General features: G+C 53.4%; 1 protein-coding gene across 1 annotated transcript in view; it reads right to left on the bottom strand.

The window, feature by feature from the left end:
* Positions 1–16,780, bottom strand: part of UBAC1 (UBA domain containing 1) — a 30,356-nt gene extending 13,576 nt beyond the window's left edge. Inside the window, exons 1-7 of the mRNA XM_030920061.1 lie at positions 16,406–16,780; positions 11,095–11,215; positions 9,462–9,535; positions 3,095–3,202; positions 1,274–1,376; positions 897–1,005; positions 52–277 (exon numbers count right to left, since the gene is read on the bottom strand). Of these exons, the coding sequence (XP_030775921.1) occupies positions 52–277; positions 897–1,005; positions 1,274–1,376; positions 3,095–3,202; positions 9,462–9,535; positions 11,095–11,215; positions 16,406–16,543 (879 nt within the window). The 5' untranslated portion in view covers positions 16,544–16,780. The remainder of the gene's footprint in view (positions 1–51; positions 278–896; positions 1,006–1,273; positions 1,377–3,094; positions 3,203–9,461; positions 9,536–11,094; positions 11,216–16,405) is intronic.
* Between the last annotated feature and the right edge of the window lie 4,273 nt (positions 16,781–21,053).

Below are 21,053 nucleotides of genomic sequence, written 5' to 3'. Positions count from 1 at the left end.
TCAAGGGAAGACACGGCGACTCTGCCTGGCGACAGGTCTAGTAACACATACCCGAGCATCGGCCCGAAACTCCCTTTTCCTCCGGATCTTCTTGAAGATTTCCGTGAGCTCATCTCTGGCCTCCTCCTCCTCGGTGGTGCTGGCTCCTGTGGCAGCCTCAGGGGTGGCTGCAGCGGCCCCCTCAGCCCCTGAGGGAGCTTGGCCTGGAAGAGGCGTGTCTATGGTCGGGTCTTCCGCATGTTCAATGAGCCACTCCATGGCCTGAGGCACCGACATGCTGCAAGGCAAGAGACTCTTTCCAACACCCCCAGGCTAACGGACCAGGGCCTTCGCCTCCTGTCCGTTCCCAAGAGCCTCTGCTATGGTAGTGACTTCTCCAGCATCAGCTGGTGGCCCTTATCATGAGAACCTGAACGAACACAGGTGCCACTGAAGCTCTGGTCCTTGCCTCAGACTACCTTGAGACCCTGGGCAGAAACAGAAGCCTATCTAAGAGAGGCAAGCGGACCCGGAGGTCTCTGCTGTGAGCTTAGGGATGGAGCGCCGCCGGCTGCCCCTGGATCTCGGATTATTCGTTTTAGATCTGAACACAGAAGCACAAAAAGTGACTCACACGGAAATCCTGAGAAGACTGTTAGAGGCCGTGTCCCTGCTACGAACAGGCTTCACCTTGAGTTCTCATACAACGGCCCAAAGAACTGATACAACGACTGTTCTGTCACATTCACCCCAAAAACACTTTGCAGGCACATATTTAAGGTACCTCTTCAAAACCCCACATTAGAAAAGATTCAGTCAAACAAAGAGTTTAGGGTAGGAGGACGTCACCCACGGTGGGAGCCCCACAAGACCAGGCCCCACGTGTCTCCGGAAGGGAAGGAGGTGGCCCCACGCACTGGTTCAGCTGAAGGGCCTTGGTGGCTCTGTTCTCCGGAAAGCCCATCTCCGTGAGCTGCCGCAGGGCGGCCTCGTCCACGCGCTCATCCTCGTCCTCGTCCAGCATCGCTGCGGGGAGATGACAGGGCCATGAAGGCTCCAGCCTCAGGCCCAGGGGCCTTATCTGAGCACAAACATTTGCAGGAATTATCTGTCTGAGCTCTGCCTGCCCGCCCTCAGGCGTATCAGCAGGAGTTGCCGGTGAGGCAGGCCCCAGGCCCTCATCAGCGCTTCCATAAAGCACTGAGGTTCTGGTCCTGCGGGTGTGGAGCTGCAGATGCTCCCCAAGGCAGGCAGTGACCCACGCCTGGAATGCAGCATCAGGGTTGACTCATACCATTCGCCTTCTTAAACAATTCCACCGCATCTGGGTTCAGTGCTAACAGCTTCTGCGCCACCTCGATGAGAGACACCAGTATCTTCCGGAGTTCTGTCTGGAACTGCAGTGAAAAAAAAAGAGATCAATTCTCTAAATGTCCAGCAAACCTACTCGGACCTATGACTTGCTCCCGTCCTGGAGCTCCGATCCTCAGAGTCGAGATGACACTGCTTTCCTGCAAGACAGCAGGATCAACTGAGGGCAAGGCAGGGGATTGGCAGGGCCAAGGGCCTCCCTGAAGGTGGGAATGAAGCCAGTGGAAAGGGACACGAACGCCTGGTGACAGTCGCTCAGTGCTGGCCTGATATTCAGCCTATGCCCAGTGAGGAAACCGTCAGTCCAGCCAGCGTGGGTGGGGGCAAGCTGAAGACTCTCTCTGGGTTCACTGAAGAGAACAGAATCATCTGAGGCTCCACGCCCACGAGTCTGCCGGCCCCCGGTGGAGGCGTGCCTGCCACACAGCGGTGGCCATCACTGTCCTCCCCAGGCAGGACAAGCTGTGGGATGGAACAGAGACGCCCTCCAGAACAGCTCCTGGCTACAGGGCCTAGAGGTCAGGTGTCAGCTGCCCCTTCTCTCACACGAGTGTGAGCCTTGGTGTGGATACCACACTAGAGAAACACCTCTGAGCTGGACACACACAGGATGGGAGACACACATGCTGGCTGCTGGGGAAAAGTCTCCATGCCCTGGTTGGCACAGAACTCTCTGGAAGAGACTCCAAGAGGTTCATTCCTAAAATGAAACAGGGTTCATGGCAGCGTCCTTAGGTCGGACTGGCATCGGATGAAGTTGGAAGCCAGCCGTCCTCCCACCCCAGCACGGCACGTGCCCCCTGCTGGGGCGTCGACGTGAGCACTGCGAACACTTTTCTTTTTTTTTTTTTTTTTTTTTTTTTGAGACGGAGTCTGGCTCTGTCGCCCAGGCTGGAGTGCAGTGGCCGGATCTCAGCTCACTGCAAGCTCCAATTTCTGGGTTTACATCATTCTCCTGCCTCAGCCTCCCGAGTAGCTGGAACTACAGGCGCCCGCCACCACGCCCGGCTAGTTTTTTGTTTTTTTTAGTAGAGACGGGGTTTCACCGTGTTAGCCAGGATGGTCTCGATCTCCTGACCTCGTGATCTGCCCGTCTCGGCCTCCCAAAGTGCTGGGATTACAGGCTTGAGCCACCGCGCCTGGCCACTTTTCTTTTTTAACTGAGAACGTTCTGATCCAAAATAACTCACGGGTTCAGATTTTTTTTTTTTTCCTTGAGACAGAGTTTCGCTCTTGCTACCCAGGTTGGAGTACAATGATGCGATCTCAGCTCACTGCAACTTCTGCCTCCCGGGTTTAAGCGATTTTCCTGTCTCAGCCTCCTGAATAGCTGGGATTACAGGTGCCCACCACTATGCCTGGCTAATTTTTGGTATTTTTAGCAGAGACAGGGTTTCACCATGTTGGCCAGGCTGGTCTCGAACTTCTGACCTCAGGTGATCCACCCGCTTTGGGTTCAGAATTCTATCTAAACATTTTTGCCAAACTCAGGGCCGGACTGACATTTTCCCAGAGTATCTATCTTTCCAGTCCTGCCTTCAGATGGCTTTCCAACTGTCACTTGGAAATAATTTTTGATTTACAGAAAAAAAGCAAAATAGTGCAGTCCTATAGACCCCCTCACTGACTTCCCCAAATACTCCTAGAGAATCTCCTCTTGCTGCCCCGCCCTGCGGGAACCCCCCACTGCAATCCCCCACACAGGGACCCCACGCGCCCGCCGCCGCTCTGGGCCGACACTTACATCTCTCATGTTGGTCTGCACCGCAGCCCGGTCCATGTTGTAGGAGGGCAGGTTGGCGGTGGCCCGGAGTATGGCCTCTTTATCTGGTGCTTTCTGGTCTTGTTTTTTCTACACAGAAAAGTCATCAGAAAGTCAGACATGAATGTAACAGCACCAAAAAGCAAGATGATAAAAACTGAATCAGCAGAGCTCTGCCCAGGAAAGACTCCGTCTCCTTTAGGAGCCAGAGGTGTAAACTCCTTGATGAGCTGGGGGAGCCTGGAGAGTTCTGGGCAAGGCCCAGGGACAGCAGACGTGTCCTCAGCATCTGCTCTGCCGTAAATGAGAGTGAAGCGGTAGGTGAGGGGCAGAGCAGGAGCAAGGGTCACAGAACAACAACCACACGGGGGCTGTGGCAGGGCTGGGGCAAGGGAGGCAACTCCAGAAGAACCACCCAGGCTGCAGCTGAGCCCTGAGGCCAAAATCACGAACTCATCTCTGCTTCTTCTGGAAGCTCCTGACGGGCAGTTATGGCAGTAGAAACTCACGAGAACAAAAGTGATGGGAGAGGAACAGAACCAGAAGAGTGACAGCACATTCTCAGAAGACGGCAGAGGATGAGGATGGAGGGATCAGCGGAGCTACGAAGGCTCAGGCCAAGAGCAGAGCATGGACGCAAGACCCTTCCAGCCTCCTAGAACTGCATCAGTGGCAGGGGACGGCGAGTGAGCCTCAGGAGCTAGGACTCCATCCTCCCCCGCCCTGCCCTGCGCTCCCCTGCCATCCAGTCCTGCTGGCAACTCCCAGAGAGCTGGGCTTGAGACCCCGGGCCAGAAGCCCTCGGCTCATGAGAGGGAAAGCGGCACCCCCAGCACCCTCGACAGGGAGACCCAGCAGCAGGGGGGCGGGGCAGACACAGCCATGAGGTGGGAAGGGGCAAAATGGCAGGGTCTGCACCCAAAGGGCAGTGCCCCAGGCAGCCACCCAGTCCCAAGGCACTGCTAACAAGATCCAAGGCCTCTGGAAGGTGGCATTCAGCCACAGACAGCCGGCCAGACGTTTGAGGAAAGCTTCCAGCACAAAAGACAAAAACCCAAATAAAAACAGGAACAGGCTGGGCGCAGCGGCACACGCCTATAGTCCCAGCACTTTGGGAGGCCGAGGAAGGTGGATTACTTGAGGTCAGGAGTTCGAGACCAGCATGGCCAACATGGTGAAACCCCATGTCTAATAAAAATACAAAAATAAGCCGGGTGTGCTGGTGCACGCCTGTAATCCCAGCTACCCGGGAGGCTGAGGCAGGAGAATGGCTTGAACCTGGGAGGTGAGCTGAGATCACACCACTGCACTCAAGCCTGGGTGAGTGACAGCGAGACTCTGAAAACAAAAGAAAAGGAATAACAGAAAGCAGCACAAAGTGAGGAGCCAGCAGGGAAGAGGACAGTGTTTATGAGCCAGGACACATGGCCCGCAGAGGAACACACCAGAACGCTAGAAGACAAATGAGGAGGAGAACCAGCTTAGGAATTTAAATACGTTACAGCCAGATCAAAAAGGCTACAGAATGCTTCTTTAGAAGATAAAGCAAGGGATCCCTCAGAAAACAGGCCTACTGGCCAACTCATAAGGGTTACAGAAAGAGAAAAGAAAACAAGATCAAAAAACCAATTCAGGACATTTTCCAGGACTAAACTTCCCAGAACTCAAACATCTGAATTTCCAGAGTCAATGTGCCAGGCACAGCGAAGAGAAAAAGACCTGCAGCAGAGACACCGTGGAACATCCCAGAACGCTAAAGCACACCAGATGGCAGAAGGTTCTAGAAGGAGCAGAGGAAGGGGGGGGCCTCGGCTGGTGCAGGGAGGAGCGGCTCAGAGCTGCCTCATGTACTGCACACGGCAGTGCCCCCTCCACAGCTCCTGCGCTGGAATGTGAGGCCTCAAGGCGGTTTCCCCTCCCGGGCACTAGAGGAAGTCAGGCTCCACCAGACCAAGGGACAGGTCGAGAAGAACAAGACACCTGGTCCTGTGGCAGGCAGAACTCGAGGACGGCGGCACGCTCCCCGTGCCTGACAGTTGCCCGTGCGTGGCTGCAGAGCATGAGCAGGAGGACACATTCCACTCTGGGTCAGGTCACATCACGCGGCACAGCCGACTCTGGGGAAAGAGCATGATCCTTGGTGGGCCTCACCTAATCAGGCAGGTCCTTAAAAGTGACGGGTCTCTTTCTGGAAAGAGAGATTCGACACTTCAGAAATCCCGCTGCTGGCTCTGGAGGAGGACGAGGCTGTGTGGGTAGGAATGCAGGCCATGCCCAGGCCCTGGGAGCAGCCCCCAGCTGGCAACCAGCAAGAAAACGGGTCGGAACTGGACTCTGCCAACCGCCGGAAGACCTTGGAATCAGAATCTTCCCCAGCCTTGGAAAGGACGGCAGCTCTTCAGCACCCTGAACACAGCCCTTCCGCACTCTCATTTCAGCTCGAGACCCTGAGCACAGAAACCAGCTGAACTCACCCAGCCAGACTTCTGCCCTACAGAACCGCAAGCTACAAGCCGAGTACCGTTTTAAGCAGCTACGTGCGTGGCAATTTGTTGGGTGGCAACGGAAAACTCGCATAGACTTAGCAAACTCTACCATAGGAGAGAGGCAGGAAAGCCAGGCTGTGCAGCAGGCCTGGAAGGCAGCGACTCAGACACATGCACAGGCCAGAGGGATCTGGAGGGACAGCCCCAGGAGAAAGGGAACGCCCCGGCGACCTAACATCTGTGACCATGTTTCCAGAAGCTTTATCAGCTCTGTGGAAGAGCATGAAAAAATCAGCGATAAGCCTATAAGAAACTCAACAAGCAAACGAAAGGAAGAGGCAAGTATTAATTCCAGGAAAAACAAAGTTGTGTGAGAAGGATGGATAATCTTAATCTATTTTGCTCACAGTTGAAAACTACACTTCAATTATAATAGTAATGAAAACCCTGAGATCTTCAACCAGCATTATGATCTAACCCTCAAGGGAGGAGAGAGGGCGGCACTACAGCTTCTCCATTAAGAAGTCAATAGAGACTAAAGTTGGTCATTCAATGAATAATAATATACACATATTATTTAGAAATCAGGAAGAGAATTGTTAAAGATAACAAGAGTTGGCCGGGCGCGGTGGCTCACACCTGTAATCTCAGCACTTTGGGAGGCCGAGGCGGGCAGATCATGAGGTCAGGAGATGGAGACCATCCTGGCGAACACGGTGAAACACCGTCTCTACTAAAAACACAAAAAAATTAGCCCGGCGTGGTGGTGGGCACCTGTAGTCCCAGCTTCTTGGGAGGCTGAGGCAAGAGAATCACTTGAATCTGGGAGGTAGAGGTTGCAGTGAGCGGAGATCGCGCCACTGCACTCCAGCCTGAGAGACAGAGCGAGACTCTGTCTCAAAAAAAAAAAAAAAAAACAAGAGTTATGAGTGGTTGGGCCAGGCGTGGTGGCTTACGTCTGTAATCCCAACACTTTGGGAGGCCAAGGTGGAACAGACCACCTGAGCCCAGGAGTTCAAGACCAGCCTGGGCAACGTGGCGAGACCCTATGTCTAAAAAAAAAATACAAAAATTAGTAAAGTGTGGTGGCACACACCTATAGTCCCAGTTGCTTTACTCCTGGGGCTGAGGGAGAAGGATCACTTAAGCTCAGGAGGCAGGAGTTGCAGTGAGGCGAGATCATACCACACACTCCAGCCTGATGTGCACTGCCTGGCTTGTGCCAACACGCCCAGCTAATTTTTTATGTTTTTTGTAGAGACAGGGTTTCATCATGCGGCCCAGGCTGGTCTCAAATTCCTGGGTTCAAGTGATCCTCCCACCTCAGCCTCCCAAAGTGCTGCGACTACAGGCGTGGGCCACTGCACCCAGCCAAGACTACTAATTTTTATTAAAAGATTTGTAGTATTATTTGACCTTTTAAAAACATACGTCACTTTGACTTAAAAATTAATTCATAAATACAAAAATTAGCTGGGTATGGTGGCACACACCTGTGGTCCCAGCTACTCAGGGGGCTGAGGCAGGAGGACTGCTTAAGCCCAGGTCAAGGTTGCAGTGAGTTATGATTGTACCACTGCACTGTGGCCTAGGCAACAGAGTGAGATCCTGTCTCTGAAACAAAAACAAAAACTAAATTAATTTAGGCCAGGCGTGATGACTCATGCCTGTAATCCTAGCACTTTCGGAGGCCAAGGCAGGTGGATCACCTGAGATCAGGCGTTCGAGACTAGCCTGGCCAACATGGTGAAACCCCGTTTCTTGTAAAAATACAAAAATACAAAAAAAATTAGCCGGGCGTGGTGGCACGCATCTGTAATTCCAGCTACTCAGGAGGCTGAGGCAGGAGAATCATTTGAACCTGGAGGACGGAAGTTGCAGTGAGCTGAGATCGCACCACTGCACTTTAGCTTGGGTAACAAGAGCGAAACTCCATCTCAAAAATAATAATAATAATAAATTCATAAAAATATGAATTGACATCTTACAATGTTTCAGTTTGCAAATATTTAAAGAGAAAAGGTAAGTTCCTCAAGTTAGCTCCAAGCTACCCATCCAAGGGGCTGTGGGGCAATGGGTATACTGTCAGACCCATCTGTTTATATTAGTTACAGGCCTGGAAGTCTGAACACCAACAGTCAAACTGTAATCTGAGAACTGTGAATGCTGCCTGCAGCAGTTCCCAGAAACAGGCCTGACTCAGGGACAGGCGGAGGCAGGCCCAGATCTGTCCACTACAGATGGGTGGGGCGGCAGCCTGTGTGTCACTCACGCGTGGCTAGGTGTGGCTGAAGATAAGGAGGGGACCCAAGCCCAGGGCGCTCTTCCTGGGGACCCATGGTCCCAGAGAAACCCAAAAATAGCTTCTGCACTCCCAGGCACGGACCTAGCCCAAAAGAGTTTGGCCCGCTGCTTCTCTGCGGTGAACACTCTCCTTAGCCTCTCAAAGCATGAGTAAGAAACTCTACCCTTGAGATGAGTAATGCAAAGACAGCAGGGGAAAGTGGCTGCCCTTCTCGCCAGCAGGCTCCACGCTCGGCACGGGTTCGGGCCCTGCTGTGGGGTAGGACATGCCACTTGCAGAACGCATCTTCCTCTGCTCAGTGAGCTTTCCAAAGTGTGAGCTTCTGGGGTAGCCAGCAAAGACCACACTGCACAGTTCTCCTAAGGTACACACGTGAGTGGACGGCGCAGACCATGAGTCAATAATGTGTGTGTGAATGTACACACCAAGGACATCCAGTCCTGTTTTGCAAGAAACAGACAAGACAGGCAGAACTCAGCCCCTCTCAGCATGAAGAGTGTAGGCTGAGTATCCCCCACCTGAAATGCCTGGGACCAGAATTGGTTCGGATTTTGGGTTTTTTCAGATTTGGGAATATTTGCATTCCAAATAATAAACTCAAAAAGCACCAACGAGCACTTCCATTAAGTGTCATTTCGGCATTCAAAAAGTTTCAGACTGCGGTGCATGTGGATTTTTGGATGGGGATGCTGAGCCTGTGCGGTGTGAGGCGGAGCTTGTCGCGAGTGCTCCCTCGCCAGCCACTCTCTGCGTGCGCAGCCCTTATTCCGTCTGGTGGTTGGTTACCAACTTTCCTCTGTTTTTCTGCTTCAGAAGAGGAGGGAACGGGAGCACACACAGGTGAAGGCGGACAGCAGCACGGGAGTGAACTGTCACGCAGGATGTGCCCCTACTCTCCTGTCTCAAAAAACTCAGAGGCAGGTTTTCTGGGCTGGTCTCGTGAGCAGGGACCAGACTGACATGGACTAAACAAGCTCTGCCAGGAGAGAGAACCCCTTATAACCACATCTACTGTAAATGGCAAATATGTGGGTTGGTGAACAACTAGTATAGAGAACTTCTTTATAATTCTTTTTAAAAAATTATTTATTTATTTATTTAATTTTGAGATGGAGTCTCACTCTGTCGCCAGGCTGGAGTGCAGTGGCATGATCTCGGCTCACTGCAACCTCTACCTCCCGAGAAGCTGGGACTACAAGTGCCCACCACCATGCCCAGCTAATTTTTTGTATTTTTTTTTTAGTAGAGACGGGGTTTCATGGTGTTGGCCAGGATGGTCTTGATCTCCTGACCTTGTGATCCACCCACCTCGGCCTCCCAAAGTGCTGGGATTACAGGCGTGAGCCGCGGCACCCGGCCATTTTTTTGAATCTTTTTTAGTAGAGACAGGGTTTCACCATGTTAGCCAGGATGGTCTCTATTTCCTGACCTGGTGATCTGCCCACCTCGGCCCCCTAAAGTGCTGGGATTACAGGTGTGAGCCACCGCACCTGGCCTATAATTCTTAAATGTAAACTTCTACCAATCAAGGTCCCCAACTGCAAACTTTGAAATTTACCTTTTCTTCTGCTGAAACCTCAGCCATCTTGGGAAGTGGTGATGGAGCACGCTTTGTTATCAATAATAGGACGTCTAGAAAAAAGAACATGTATATCCATCACACTGGTTATCGTTTCATATCCACAGAACGGCATAAAGGGTGCTGGATGCCCTGAGAACAGAACAGCAGGGGTTCGGCCAGGCACGGTGGCTCCCATCTGTAATCCTAGCACTTTGGGAGGCCGAGGTGGGCAAATCACCTAAGGTCAGGTGTTCAAGACCAGCCTGGCCAACACAGTGAAACCCCGTCTCTACTAAAAATACAAAAATTAGGCGGGCGTGGTGGCACACACCTGTAATCCCAGCTACTCAGGAGGCTGAGGCAGGAGAATCACTTGAACCCGGGAGGCAGAGGTTGCAGTGAGCTGAGCACCACTGCACTCCAGCCTGGGCGACAGAGCAAGACTTCGTCTTAAAAAGAAAAAAAGAAGAAGAAGAAGAGCAGGGCTTCAGCTGGGTGCAGTGGCTCACTCCTATAATCCCAGCACTCTGACAGGACGAGGCAGGCGGATCACTTGAGCCCAGGAATCCAAGACCAGACTGGACAACATGGCAAGACCCCATCTTTACAAAAACACAAAAAATAGCTGCACATGGTGGCACATGCCCACAGTCCCAGCTACTTGGGAGACTGAGGTGAGAGGATTGCTTGAGCCCAGGAGGTCACGGCAGCGGTGGGTCTGACTGTGCCTCTGCACTCCAGCCTGGGTGACTGAGCAACACCATGTCTCCAAACAGCAGGGATTCCTTTGGTCTCCCCAAACCAAGGATCTATACCAGCCTTTCCTCCCTTTTTCATGACGTCTGTATGGCTCTAGCTGAGGTACAAGCTCCCAGGCCTGGCACAAAGACCCAGGTGACCCGTGGCCCAGGAGGCGCACACAGCATGGCCCCAATAATTGTGCAACGAATTGCTGACAATCCTGCATAGGGCCCTCATTTTAACTGGCTCAGTTTTGAAAAAGTCTGTAAGGCTGGAGAGTTTACTCTTAACCCTCGGAGGTCAAAACCTGAGATGTGGCTCATCCTCAGCCCATGACGGTGGCCATCCCCCCACTGGCTTGGAGCTTGATGGTCATCTCAGTGGATATCTGTTAGCAAAACTTCCAGGATTTTCAAAACAGCTTACTTCAAGGAATTTCATAATTAAAGGCATTATTTGAATGACATAACCAAAACTGATGTTAGCTCTTCAAGTGCCTCCAGACACAAAACCATAAGCAATTAAATGGATGTGTGTGTCTAACACTGCACTGGGATGCTGACAACAATCACCACAACGAAGGTGAAACCTGCAGAACCCCTGGAGTCTCTCGCTTTGCTCCGAAACAGAACTAAAAGCAAAATTCATGTTTGGCGTCTCAAATGTCTGCTGCTTGTTCCATTTCAATTTCTGCTGTTTTTCACAGATATTCTATAACGGAACTCTTTTTAATAAAGGAAAAACAGAATGCTTCTAGTCGATCTCATTTTCGTGCTCGTGTCCAGCTCAGAACACTGACTCCTGTGGGTGGACCACCCCCTCCTGGCTCCGGCGCCCCCCAGCAGCGCACGATGCCTGATGCCAACCCGCCCGCCCACAGCAGCCTTACCTTGGTCCTGGATGTTCTCTTCCAGGATGGTCCTGGCATCACTCAGCACCCTCTCTGAGGCAGCGTGGATTAATTTATGATGGGTTATACTTTTGGGATCTTCTAAGCTCCCATGAGCACACTGGGGAAAAATAGATATTTCAAGGTAGAAAATAAGTAAATCGTAATTCTAATAACATAGGACCTGGTATCCCAAGCCACACCTGGAATTTACTGGGTTTCCTTATGAGCTAAGAAATTACACCATGGATGAAACTCAACAATTCCCACTAATAGGAGATGGCAAATGAAGCAGCACAGCGCCAGATCCCCTGGGTCAGTGAGCTCATCCCCAGCCCACAGACTACTCCTGAAGCAAGCTCCCAGCTCTGACATACCACACACCCTACTGACAATTCACAGCCACCAGAATTGCTGCTTTGGTCTAGAAAGATCTGGAAAATAATTTTAAATGAAAAGAGCAGATCCATCGTTTTCTGATGGCCTAAAGATCTACCTACGTTTTGGGCAGTTGTTTTTCTTTCTTCCACAGATGCAAGAAAGGGGCCCAAGAGGCTGCCCAGAAAGAAGCCTGGCTCACAGAGAGCCCAAGATTGGGATAAGAGGAGCACTTGGCATGACTGCTCTTGGCTTGGCCAAGCTCACTAAGCAACAGCCATGCTGCACCCTGAGACTGGGATAAGAGGGGCACTTAGCATGACTGCTCTCGGCTTGGCCCAGCTCACGAAGCAGCAGCCATGCTGCACCCCTGGGCGGCTCGAAGGGGGACCGACGGGCACACCGTCACCAGGGCCCTGGAAACCCTGCAACACCCACGCAGGGAACGGGAGGCAACACATGGGCAGCAGTGAGGAGATCCCCTCACACACACCACAGCCACCTCTGACCAGTGCTCAGGGGGACCTGGGAAGCCATCTTGACAGCTACTGACTGCAAACTCCAGGAGGAAGTTGGAGCAGACGCTATGACCCCTTCCAACCTGCCATTACGAAGACCTCACAGCCAACTGCTGGCAGGGGTAGATCCTGCTCCTCAATTCAGCCAGCATCCTCTCTGCAAAACAGCGCACAGCTGTCCCTGACTCATGCACATGGCACTGGCTTGCGGGAGTTCTGCTTTCCTTTGGACACGGGGGCTATGCGTGTCTGCTCACCATTTTGTGAAGAACGGCAAACACCAATGGTGCCACGTGATAAAGACCGAGGTCGGCACATGTGCCTGCGTGTTCGTGCCCAAGTCGGCCCAGAGCTCCATGACTCCACCCTATTATCTATCTGTCTCAGCACCATATGGCCCGACACATCACACCACACCACAGCACACCAAACAGTGCCCACCTAAATACCCACCGTTTCCACAGCCTGGCCTGAAAACCCTTCAGAACTCAGAGCTTGGGCGGCGAGAAGGCTGACTATTTTCTTGCTCTTACACATCCCCTGAGGTTAGATGGTAGAATTACCTGAAGATCAGAAAAGGATGAAACCCTCGAGGAGCACTTTCTAAACCTGGTAGCAGGCTCAGCCCGTGGGTCAGGAGCATGGCCCAGCCTGGAGCCGGGCCGGGGCACCACCCCAGGACAGGCCGTCCTCGGACGTCTCAGGTGGCCGGGCAGAAGCCCCGCTGGCAGCTCACTTTCTACCTCCCTTTGCTGCCACAGAGGCTCTGAAACACCCAGTACACACAACTGCTTGCTGGGAAAGAAAATCTAAGCACACACTTCACCTCACAACACTGGCATTTGAAGAGTAACTGGAATTTTCTGTTACTCTCAAGACTGAAAACAGTTTTGAAAAAGGGGCTGTCACTCCTTCACACAAAACTGGCCAGGCTGAGGGGATGTGAGGGGAGACACGGCTACTGGGAAGACACACTCCTGCCATTTACGACAGGGCAGAGAGCCCCTCAAGTGCCTCTGGATTTGACAATGGCTCTGCTCCCTGAAATACTGGGGGTGCTTCTTCATGATCCTAAAGTTTGCAGGCTAGTTCATTTGTCAAGTTCAGAATATACAGACTATGAAATGCAATTTTCCAAGATAATTCTCATACCCATTCCCAAAAAATCTGTAGTCCACATGTCACCAGCACACCACGAACAACATGGAAGCACTAGGACGACCATGTCACTCTGCTTCTTTGTCCTCAGCAGAAGCTGGGGTATGGCGGCAAAAAGGCCCCAACCAAGGCCGCTGGGGGAGGGAGGCCCTCACACCCCCACCCCTCTACATCCTGCTCCTCCCCAGAAGAGCCGTGACTCGGTTTCTGCTTGTTCCTGACGCAATCCGTCATCTGAGGACCCATCTTCATGCGATCTAGGAAACGGAAAATTTAACAGCTTTACTAGTAGGTACTGTGTTCTATTTTGGCAATTTCATAAACTCTTTTTTTTTTTTAAAGACAGGGTCTCATTCTGTCACCCAGGCTGGAGTGCAGTGGCACAATCTGCATTCATTGCAACCTCCACTTCCCAGGTTCAAGTGATTCTTGTGCCTCAGCCTCCTGAGTAGGTGGGATTACGGGAGTCCGCTACTATGCCAGGCTATTTTTTACATTTTCAGCAGAGAAGGGGTATCGCCATGTTGGCCAGGCTGGAATTTCATGAATGTTTACGACACACACCAAAAACTCTACTGCACCACAGGTGTGATTTTCCTAAACTCATGAACCACCTGTTGCACAAGACGGGTTCCTCTGCCCGCTTCTCCATTCCAGGGCCGTGGAAGCTAGAGACCACCACAGTGATCCCAATTTGCACAAAACAGAAAAGGGAAAGACAACAGCCAGAGTTGTAATCATAAAACCCCTCGATTCAGCAATGCACACCCAGGAGCACAGCGGGGAGAAGCCGACATCATGCCCCTCCAGGTAGAGGGGCAAGAGCAAGGATAAAATCATGCCGGTGTCAGCACGCACTAGGGACCTGGCGAGGAGGAACAAAGCTAAAACACACCAGACCTCACTGCCTACAGCAGGATGACATCCAAGGACTGGCTTCCAGAGAGACATTCAAATACATAACTTGAGGGTACTCTTTTCTGACTAATGCATTCTAGCCCTGCCTGCAGAACCACGATGGGATGTGGTGGTGGGGAGCCTTTCTGACGCTCAGCTCTGGGGTCCTGAAATTTATGTCGGCTCTTGTGGTGTGGAAATCCCCTGCTAGTCAGATCCTCCACACCTGCGGAGACCGCAGAGTGAAATACAATCTCAGTTTAAAGGAGGATAATGACCAAAAATCCCAAATGATACATCTCAACATCAGATGGAGTAATAAATACCAAGAATATCATAATTAGCATCACATCAGAACTGGCTGCCTAACTGACCCCTGGTGCTCCCGAAATTCATGAGTGACTATGTGTGGATCAAACAGCTCTCATTTCCTATTTCCTTTCATAAAAGAATGTCATGATGGCCATGTGCATCGCGCCCTGAGTGAGTTAAACTAAATGCCGCACCAATGCAGGTGACGTCCCATGTCGGTGCAGTGTGGGGTCCACGGGATATTTTTGTCTACTCCATTAACCCACAAGTTTGTTTTGGTGCCACTCTGAGCCTGGCCCTGGACTTGCGGACATAAACCCAGTCCCAGGAGCTTCTGCATTGGCTCAGGGAGGATACAGCACCTCAGAGAAGTTTGTGGGATTTTTTTTGTCTGTTGTGGTTTTTTTTTTGTTTTGAGACAGAGTCTTGCTCTGTCGCCAGGCTGGAGTGCAGGGGCGCGATCTCATCTCACTGCAACCTCCACCTCTTGGGTTCAGGTGATTCCCCTGCCTCAGCCTCCTGAGTAGCTGGGATTACAGGCGCGCGCCACCACGCCTGGCTAATTTTTTTGTATTTTAGTAGAGACGGGGTTTCACCATGTTGGCCAAGATGGTCTCGATCTCCTGACCTCATGATCCGCCCACCTCGGCCTCCCAAAGTGCTGGGATTATAGGTGTGAGCCATCCCCGCCCAGCCCGGAGGTTTTTTAAAACACAAGCAACTAGGCAAGCAACAACGCCTGGCTCCAACAGCCTGGATGCCCATAGAGTTACCGGCGCTGGAGCTTAGTGCTGCCCCGATGGTTTCCAGACGGCGAAATCATGCAGACTGGGCCAGAAGAAAAGCAAGAAAGCAACCAAAACATACCGGCCCTTGAACGCAGGAGGCTCAGCCCCCTCCTTGGTGTGAATCCTGAGGACAGCACCTCCCAGTTGTTCACAGCCAGCGCGTTCCAGACGGGGACTTGCCAAGCCTGCCTCTGACAGTTCCAGAACTTCACAGAACCATGCTCACAAAAGCAACTCGAAAGTACTCTATGCAAGCAGCTGCTGTTGTAAGAACTGAGGTTTATCCTTAGAGACCACACTTAGCTCAAGTCTAAGGCACTCAACCTGTCAACACAGATACGTAACTTATCACATGGAGTCGCGGCTAGAAAGCTGCAGCCTCCTTCAATCTAAATTCTGCCAAGCCCTCAGATCATGTCAAGTATAGACAGGAGGTCGGTCTGACACACAGACAGGCTTCTTAGCTGACCTTACTGAATCCTTTAGAGACTCGAGAACTAGTGCCAAAAATCAGCAACCTAAGGAACTAAATACACAGGACTATTTCAGGTGAATAAACTTTAAAAAGTGTCTCAGCCAGGAGACCCTACTCCTGGGCCTTCCCTCTTGACCAATTTTACCTCTGCAGAAAAGCAGGGGCGCGGGGCCTTGTCCCGCAGCGGCACTATTTCAGGGACTCCAGCTAAGAGGCACCGTGGCCAGCCCGGCTGCGCCAGCCAGGAAAAGAGGTTCAAGCAGCCGGCTCTGCGGGAAAGGGGAAGAGGAAGGAGAAGGGGCCTCTTAATGAAGGAGCCTACGTTAATTCTCAGCTCTCAGAGATGCTGCTGAAAAAAACCTCACCCCAACAGCAAAAAGGTACAACTGCTGGCAAGTCGTCAGGCCCTGCTCCGTCGGCGACTCCACTCTCCAGGCCTCAGTTTCCCGATCTGCCCCTAACTCCCTGCGTAGCTGCAGAGTTAACTAAGAGGCTGGCGTGAAGAGGGCTCGGCCAGGCGGCTGGCACCGGGCGAGCGCTTAGCGACCGGTGTCCGCCGGGCGGCCGGCCAGGCCCGAGACGAGCGTCCAGAGGTGTGGGATCCGAAAGGGGGAGAGTCGGACAACCGGGCAGGAGGCGCTGCCTCCACCCCCGGAGAAGAGGGCCTGGGAGCTGCGGACTGGGCGGCGGACCCCAGGCCGGAGCGGTTCGGGGACTGAGGTGGGGTCCGCAGTCGGAGGCGGCCGGGGCGGGTGTTGGGGGCGGGGGAAGGGGCCCGGCCTTACGTGCTTGAGGCAGCGCTCCTTGAGCTTCTCCACTGAGGTGTCCTCGGTGGCCTCCTCCAGCCACTCGGCGCCGTCGGACGCGCAGATGTGCAGCCGCAGCACCTTGCCCGCGAAGATCTTCTCCTCCTGCACAAACATCCCGCCGCCGCCGCCGCAGGGGCCTGCGCCCGCCGCCCGGGCCCCTGAAGGTCACCGGGCAGGCGGGCGGGGCGGGGGCGGGGCCAGGCCGCCCGCGCGCTCCTTCGCTGGGACGCCGCCGCCCCGCCCCGGTTCCCGTCGGCCCGGCCGCCGTCACTCGCCGCGGCCTCAGCTGTCGCCTCGCTCCCGCCGCTGCAGCCGCCGGGGGCGCGCTGTCGCCGCCGCACCGGAAGTGCGTCACGGGCACCCCTGATGCATGCCGGGAGATGTGGTTCTCAGAGACAGGTGCCTCGCTCCCGCCGCCGGGGGCGCGCTGTGGCTACCGCTGTGGTCACGGGGCGCGCCCGGAGCATGCCGGGAGCTGTAGTTCTCTGGCCGCTTCGATGCTCACCCACCTGCAAGCTCTTCCCACCCGGGGCACTCACCACGTGGGACCGTATAGGCTCTAAAGGTAAAATACACGCTGGATCCCAAAGAAGTAACGGGAAAAAAGAATGTAAGGCATCTCGATAATGTTTTCATATTGATTACATGTTGAAATAATATTTTGTATCTGTTGGGTTAAGTAAAATATGTCATTAAAATTAATTTCACCTGTTTCTTTTAACCTTTTTAAGATAGAATTTCAAACTGCGTACACGGCTGCTGTGATATTTCTTGGAGTGCAGTGGCGCGATCTCAGCTCACTGCAAGTTCCGCCTCCCGGGTTAACACCACTCTCCTGCCTCAGCCTCCCGAGTAGCTGGGACCATAGGCGCCCGCCACCACGCCCGGCTAATTTTTTGTATTTTTAGTAGAGACGGGGTTTCACCGAGGTCTCGATCTCCTGACCTCGTGATCCGCCCACCTCGGCTTCCCAAAGTGCTGGGATTACAGGCGCGAGCCACCGCGCCCGGCCTGCTGTGATATTTCTTTGGACTGCACTGCTGTAGAACGGAGGCTCTCCAAAGAAATTGGCTTTAACAAGCCTAGGTCTCTCTGATTCACACGCAGGTCAGAGAGCCACGGTTCCCGCGAAGCCTAGGTTTGCGGGGCACCTAGAGGGGAGGGAAGCCGCCCTTGGTGCAGGTGGTGCTTGAATTCATTGTCGGTGGGGTGTGACAAAGAGTCTTTGCTTGACCAAACTTAGGCAGCCTCCTAAACCTTCTACACCATCTGTGCTCTTCCTTGTAAAATCCAGTTTTAGCGAAGAGCCTTGCTAAGTGAGTTTAGCAAGAACTCCCAGCGTCAATATCAGATCACCCGCGATGTCTGGTCAGGTTCCTCCTCCCCCAGGTGCTGTTTGATATCTCCAGCCTCTCTTCAGCAAGAACCCTGTCAGGTTGGTTTAGCCAGAACCACCCTCATCCCTGATGTTTTATCCTATTAATTTTCCATTCACTGACCCCACCCTGCTCCCTGGTTGTAAGTTTCCGCTTGCCCTTGCTGTATTCGGAGCTGAGCCTGATCTCTCTCCACACTGCAAGCCCCCATGGCAGTGGTCCCTGTACCTGCTCAACGGTCCTGAATAACGTCTTTCTTACCACACTCCTAAATATTAATTTTGTAGTTCGGTTAGACCTGAAGCATTGACTGATCTGTACTCATTCATCCCATTCATTTAAAAAACCTTTACTGCGCAGAGATGAGTAAGGCACGGTTCCCGTTCTCAGAGGTTAGCAGTCTAACCCGGGAGGCTGTCTCCACCTCTCGCCTGCAGGCTTTTACTCTCTCCACACCATTTTGCACACACGTCCTCATTTTTCTCCTGATAATTCCAACCTTGTCCAGATTCCATGTGTCTAGCTCAGCACTTACTAATTGCCTCTTACGAGTGGGAGCCTCTGCTACTCAGTGAAAATACGGTAGTGATTAAGACCAGACACCAGGATACAGTCCTGGAATGGGGCATTTTTAACACAGGAAGCAGAAATACCGACTGTTGGAGATCCTAGTGCAGGCGGTGGTGGTATCGTGGAAGCTGGTGGAGGAGGAAGGGGAGGAACACCAAGGTGGTGAGTGGAGAGTGGGAGAAGCCAGAGGGCTTGGGGGAGCCAGGTTGGAGCATTCAGACGTTGCTGTGAGAGCCACTAAAGGTGTGACCAGGTGGCAGAATGAATGGTGGTGGCTGTGGAGGGGACAGGGAAGAGGGCAGGGTGTCCTTCCAGGGGAGCAATGTGGAGGGAGGGGAAAAGGAGAAGGGGGCTTCCAGTGGCCTGTGGGAGGGGAGGCCAGCAGGACTGGAGGGTGCAGACACAAGAGTGAAATCAAGGATGACTTGAAGACTTCCAGTGTGGGTGGCAGAGTGCAGGGCAGTACCACCCTTTGAAGTAGGAGGCAGGAGGAGGAGGAGGAGCCATTGGCCAGGAAGTCATTGAATAGCTTTGGACACGGGGACCTGGATGTGCCAGGGGCATTCACATGGCAGTGGCCCAGAGGCAGCTGGACCTACAGGGCTGAAGTTGAGGAGAGAGGCCCAGGCTGGAGACAAACTGGGCAGTCAGCCTGGGCCACGTAGCAAGACCCTCTACAAAAAATAAGAAAATCAATTAGCTGAGCATGGTGGTGCACACCTGTGGTCCCAGCTACTCAGAAGGCTGAGATGGGAGGATCACCTGAGCCCAGGAGGTGTGGGCTGCAGTGAGCCGTGATGGCACCACTGCACTCCAGCCTGGGCAACACAGCAAGACCCTGTCTCAGAAGAAAAAAAAAAAAACAGGCCAGTCATGAGCACATCGATGGCAGCTGGAACTAAGGGGATGCCCGCCCCGTTCACGTGTAGAGGAGCCCATGAAGAAAACAGAGAAGTGTGGTACGAGGAAAGTTCCGAGAGTGTGGCTCCATGAAACACAGGGTGGAGAAGATATTGAGGAGAAAATGGGGCCCGTAAGAGAAGAACCAGAAATACCGTGTCATCTCAGGGAGTGTCTCCAGGGACCGGAAGGGGACTGGGGCCCAAGCCTGCCTGGCTGTGGATCTGGTATCTGCAGCTACGGTGATGCTGCATAACAAAACCGCCCTAAAACACAGCGGTTAAAACAACCAGCAACTCTCGGGCACTTCTCACAAGTCCACGGTGCTGCTGACCAGGTCAGGCTGGGCCGAGCTCATGGGGCGCCCGCCGTCAGCTGGCAGGTGGGCTGGGCGGGACCCCTAGGCCCTCAGTCTCGGTCTCACATTCCCCAGTGAGTTCCCACGGGAGTGTGTGGGGTCCACCACAGCATGTTTTTCAGCCTTTGCTAGAGCCGTGTTTGTTGATGTCCTCTGGACCAAAGTTAAAGAGGGAGGGGACAAAGTGACAGGGAAAGGATGGAGCCATGGGAAGCCACTAAAAGGCCACAGATACACCTGTTCCACCTTCCGAGAAGGCTGGAGGAACAGATATAGGAGGGCACCAGCTGTGGGCAGCCCAGCGGCATGTTCAGATTGGAGAGGTTGGGCGTGTTTCTGGGCTGAGAGGGCAGAGGGGTGGCTGGGGCTGGAGGAAGGAGGAGGGGTGGGTGGCTGGGGAAGGGGCTGAGGCTAGGGCCTCAGGGGCATCCCGCTTGCTTCTGACAGGAAACATCTGAACCCCCCATCTTGGCATCAAACCCTTGCACAGTCTCCCTACTTCCTCCTGGCCACGGGCTTTACAGCGGGGGGACAGTGCCATCACCAGGACCCTGCAAGGGTGCACAGAGGCCACGCTGGCAAAGACTCAAGACTGACCCGAGTCCTGGAGGGACCCCTGTGCCCTCCCGTGGAAGGATAGGGGGTTCATGGTACTCTGAGGCTACTCCAACCCCCACCCCGCTTCACCCACGAGGCTGTCAACGGATGGGTTCTCATTGTCTCCCCTCCTCTCATGGGTCTGAGGCCGTTTCCTATAACAAATTGCCACCAACTGGGGCCGAGGGGTGGTGCTTAAAACAACGGAAATGTATTCTCGCCCAGTTCTGAAGGCCAGAAGTCTGAAATCCAGGTGTCCGCGGGCCATGCTCCCTCTGGAGCCACAGGGGAGGGTCCTTCCTGCCTCCTCCAGCTCTTGGGGACTCCGGGGTTCCTTGGCCTGTGGCCGCATGGCTGCAGCCTCTGCCTCCGTCTTCACGCAGCCTCTCCTCTTCCCGTGCCTCTCCTCCGTGTGCCTCCCACGAGGACACTTGTCGTTGGATTTTGGGTTACCCTCATCTAGGATGATCTTACCTGGAGATCCTGAACTTAATTACATCTGCAAAAACCCTTCTCCCCAAATAAGCTCCCACTCATAGTTCCAGGGTTGGGACACTGAGGTGTGTTTATCAGGGTCACTATCCAGCCCACCAGAGAGGCTTCGGGCCGACCCCCGGGTACAGCTGGAGCCCAGCAGGGGCTCCTCAGTGGCAGGCAGTTCCCACCCTGCCGGAGTCATCGGCCTCTGCTGTTCTGATACTGTCCTTTTTGAACAAGGGCTTATGCTCCTCCTCCCTCATTGTCTGTGTCAGAAGTGGCTTCTTGTGTCTCTCGCAGCCAAAGCACTCAGGCTGGCCTGGCCTGGCCCCTCACCCTGCCTCCT

This window comes from Rhinopithecus roxellana, chromosome 16 (genome assembly GCF_007565055.1).
Source record: "Rhinopithecus roxellana isolate Shanxi Qingling chromosome 16, ASM756505v1, whole genome shotgun sequence".
Lineage (NCBI taxonomy): Eukaryota > Metazoa > Chordata > Mammalia > Primates > Cercopithecidae > Rhinopithecus > Rhinopithecus roxellana.
The sequence above is the reverse complement of the archived record's forward strand: the minus strand, read 5'-3'. Positions and strand labels throughout refer to the sequence as shown.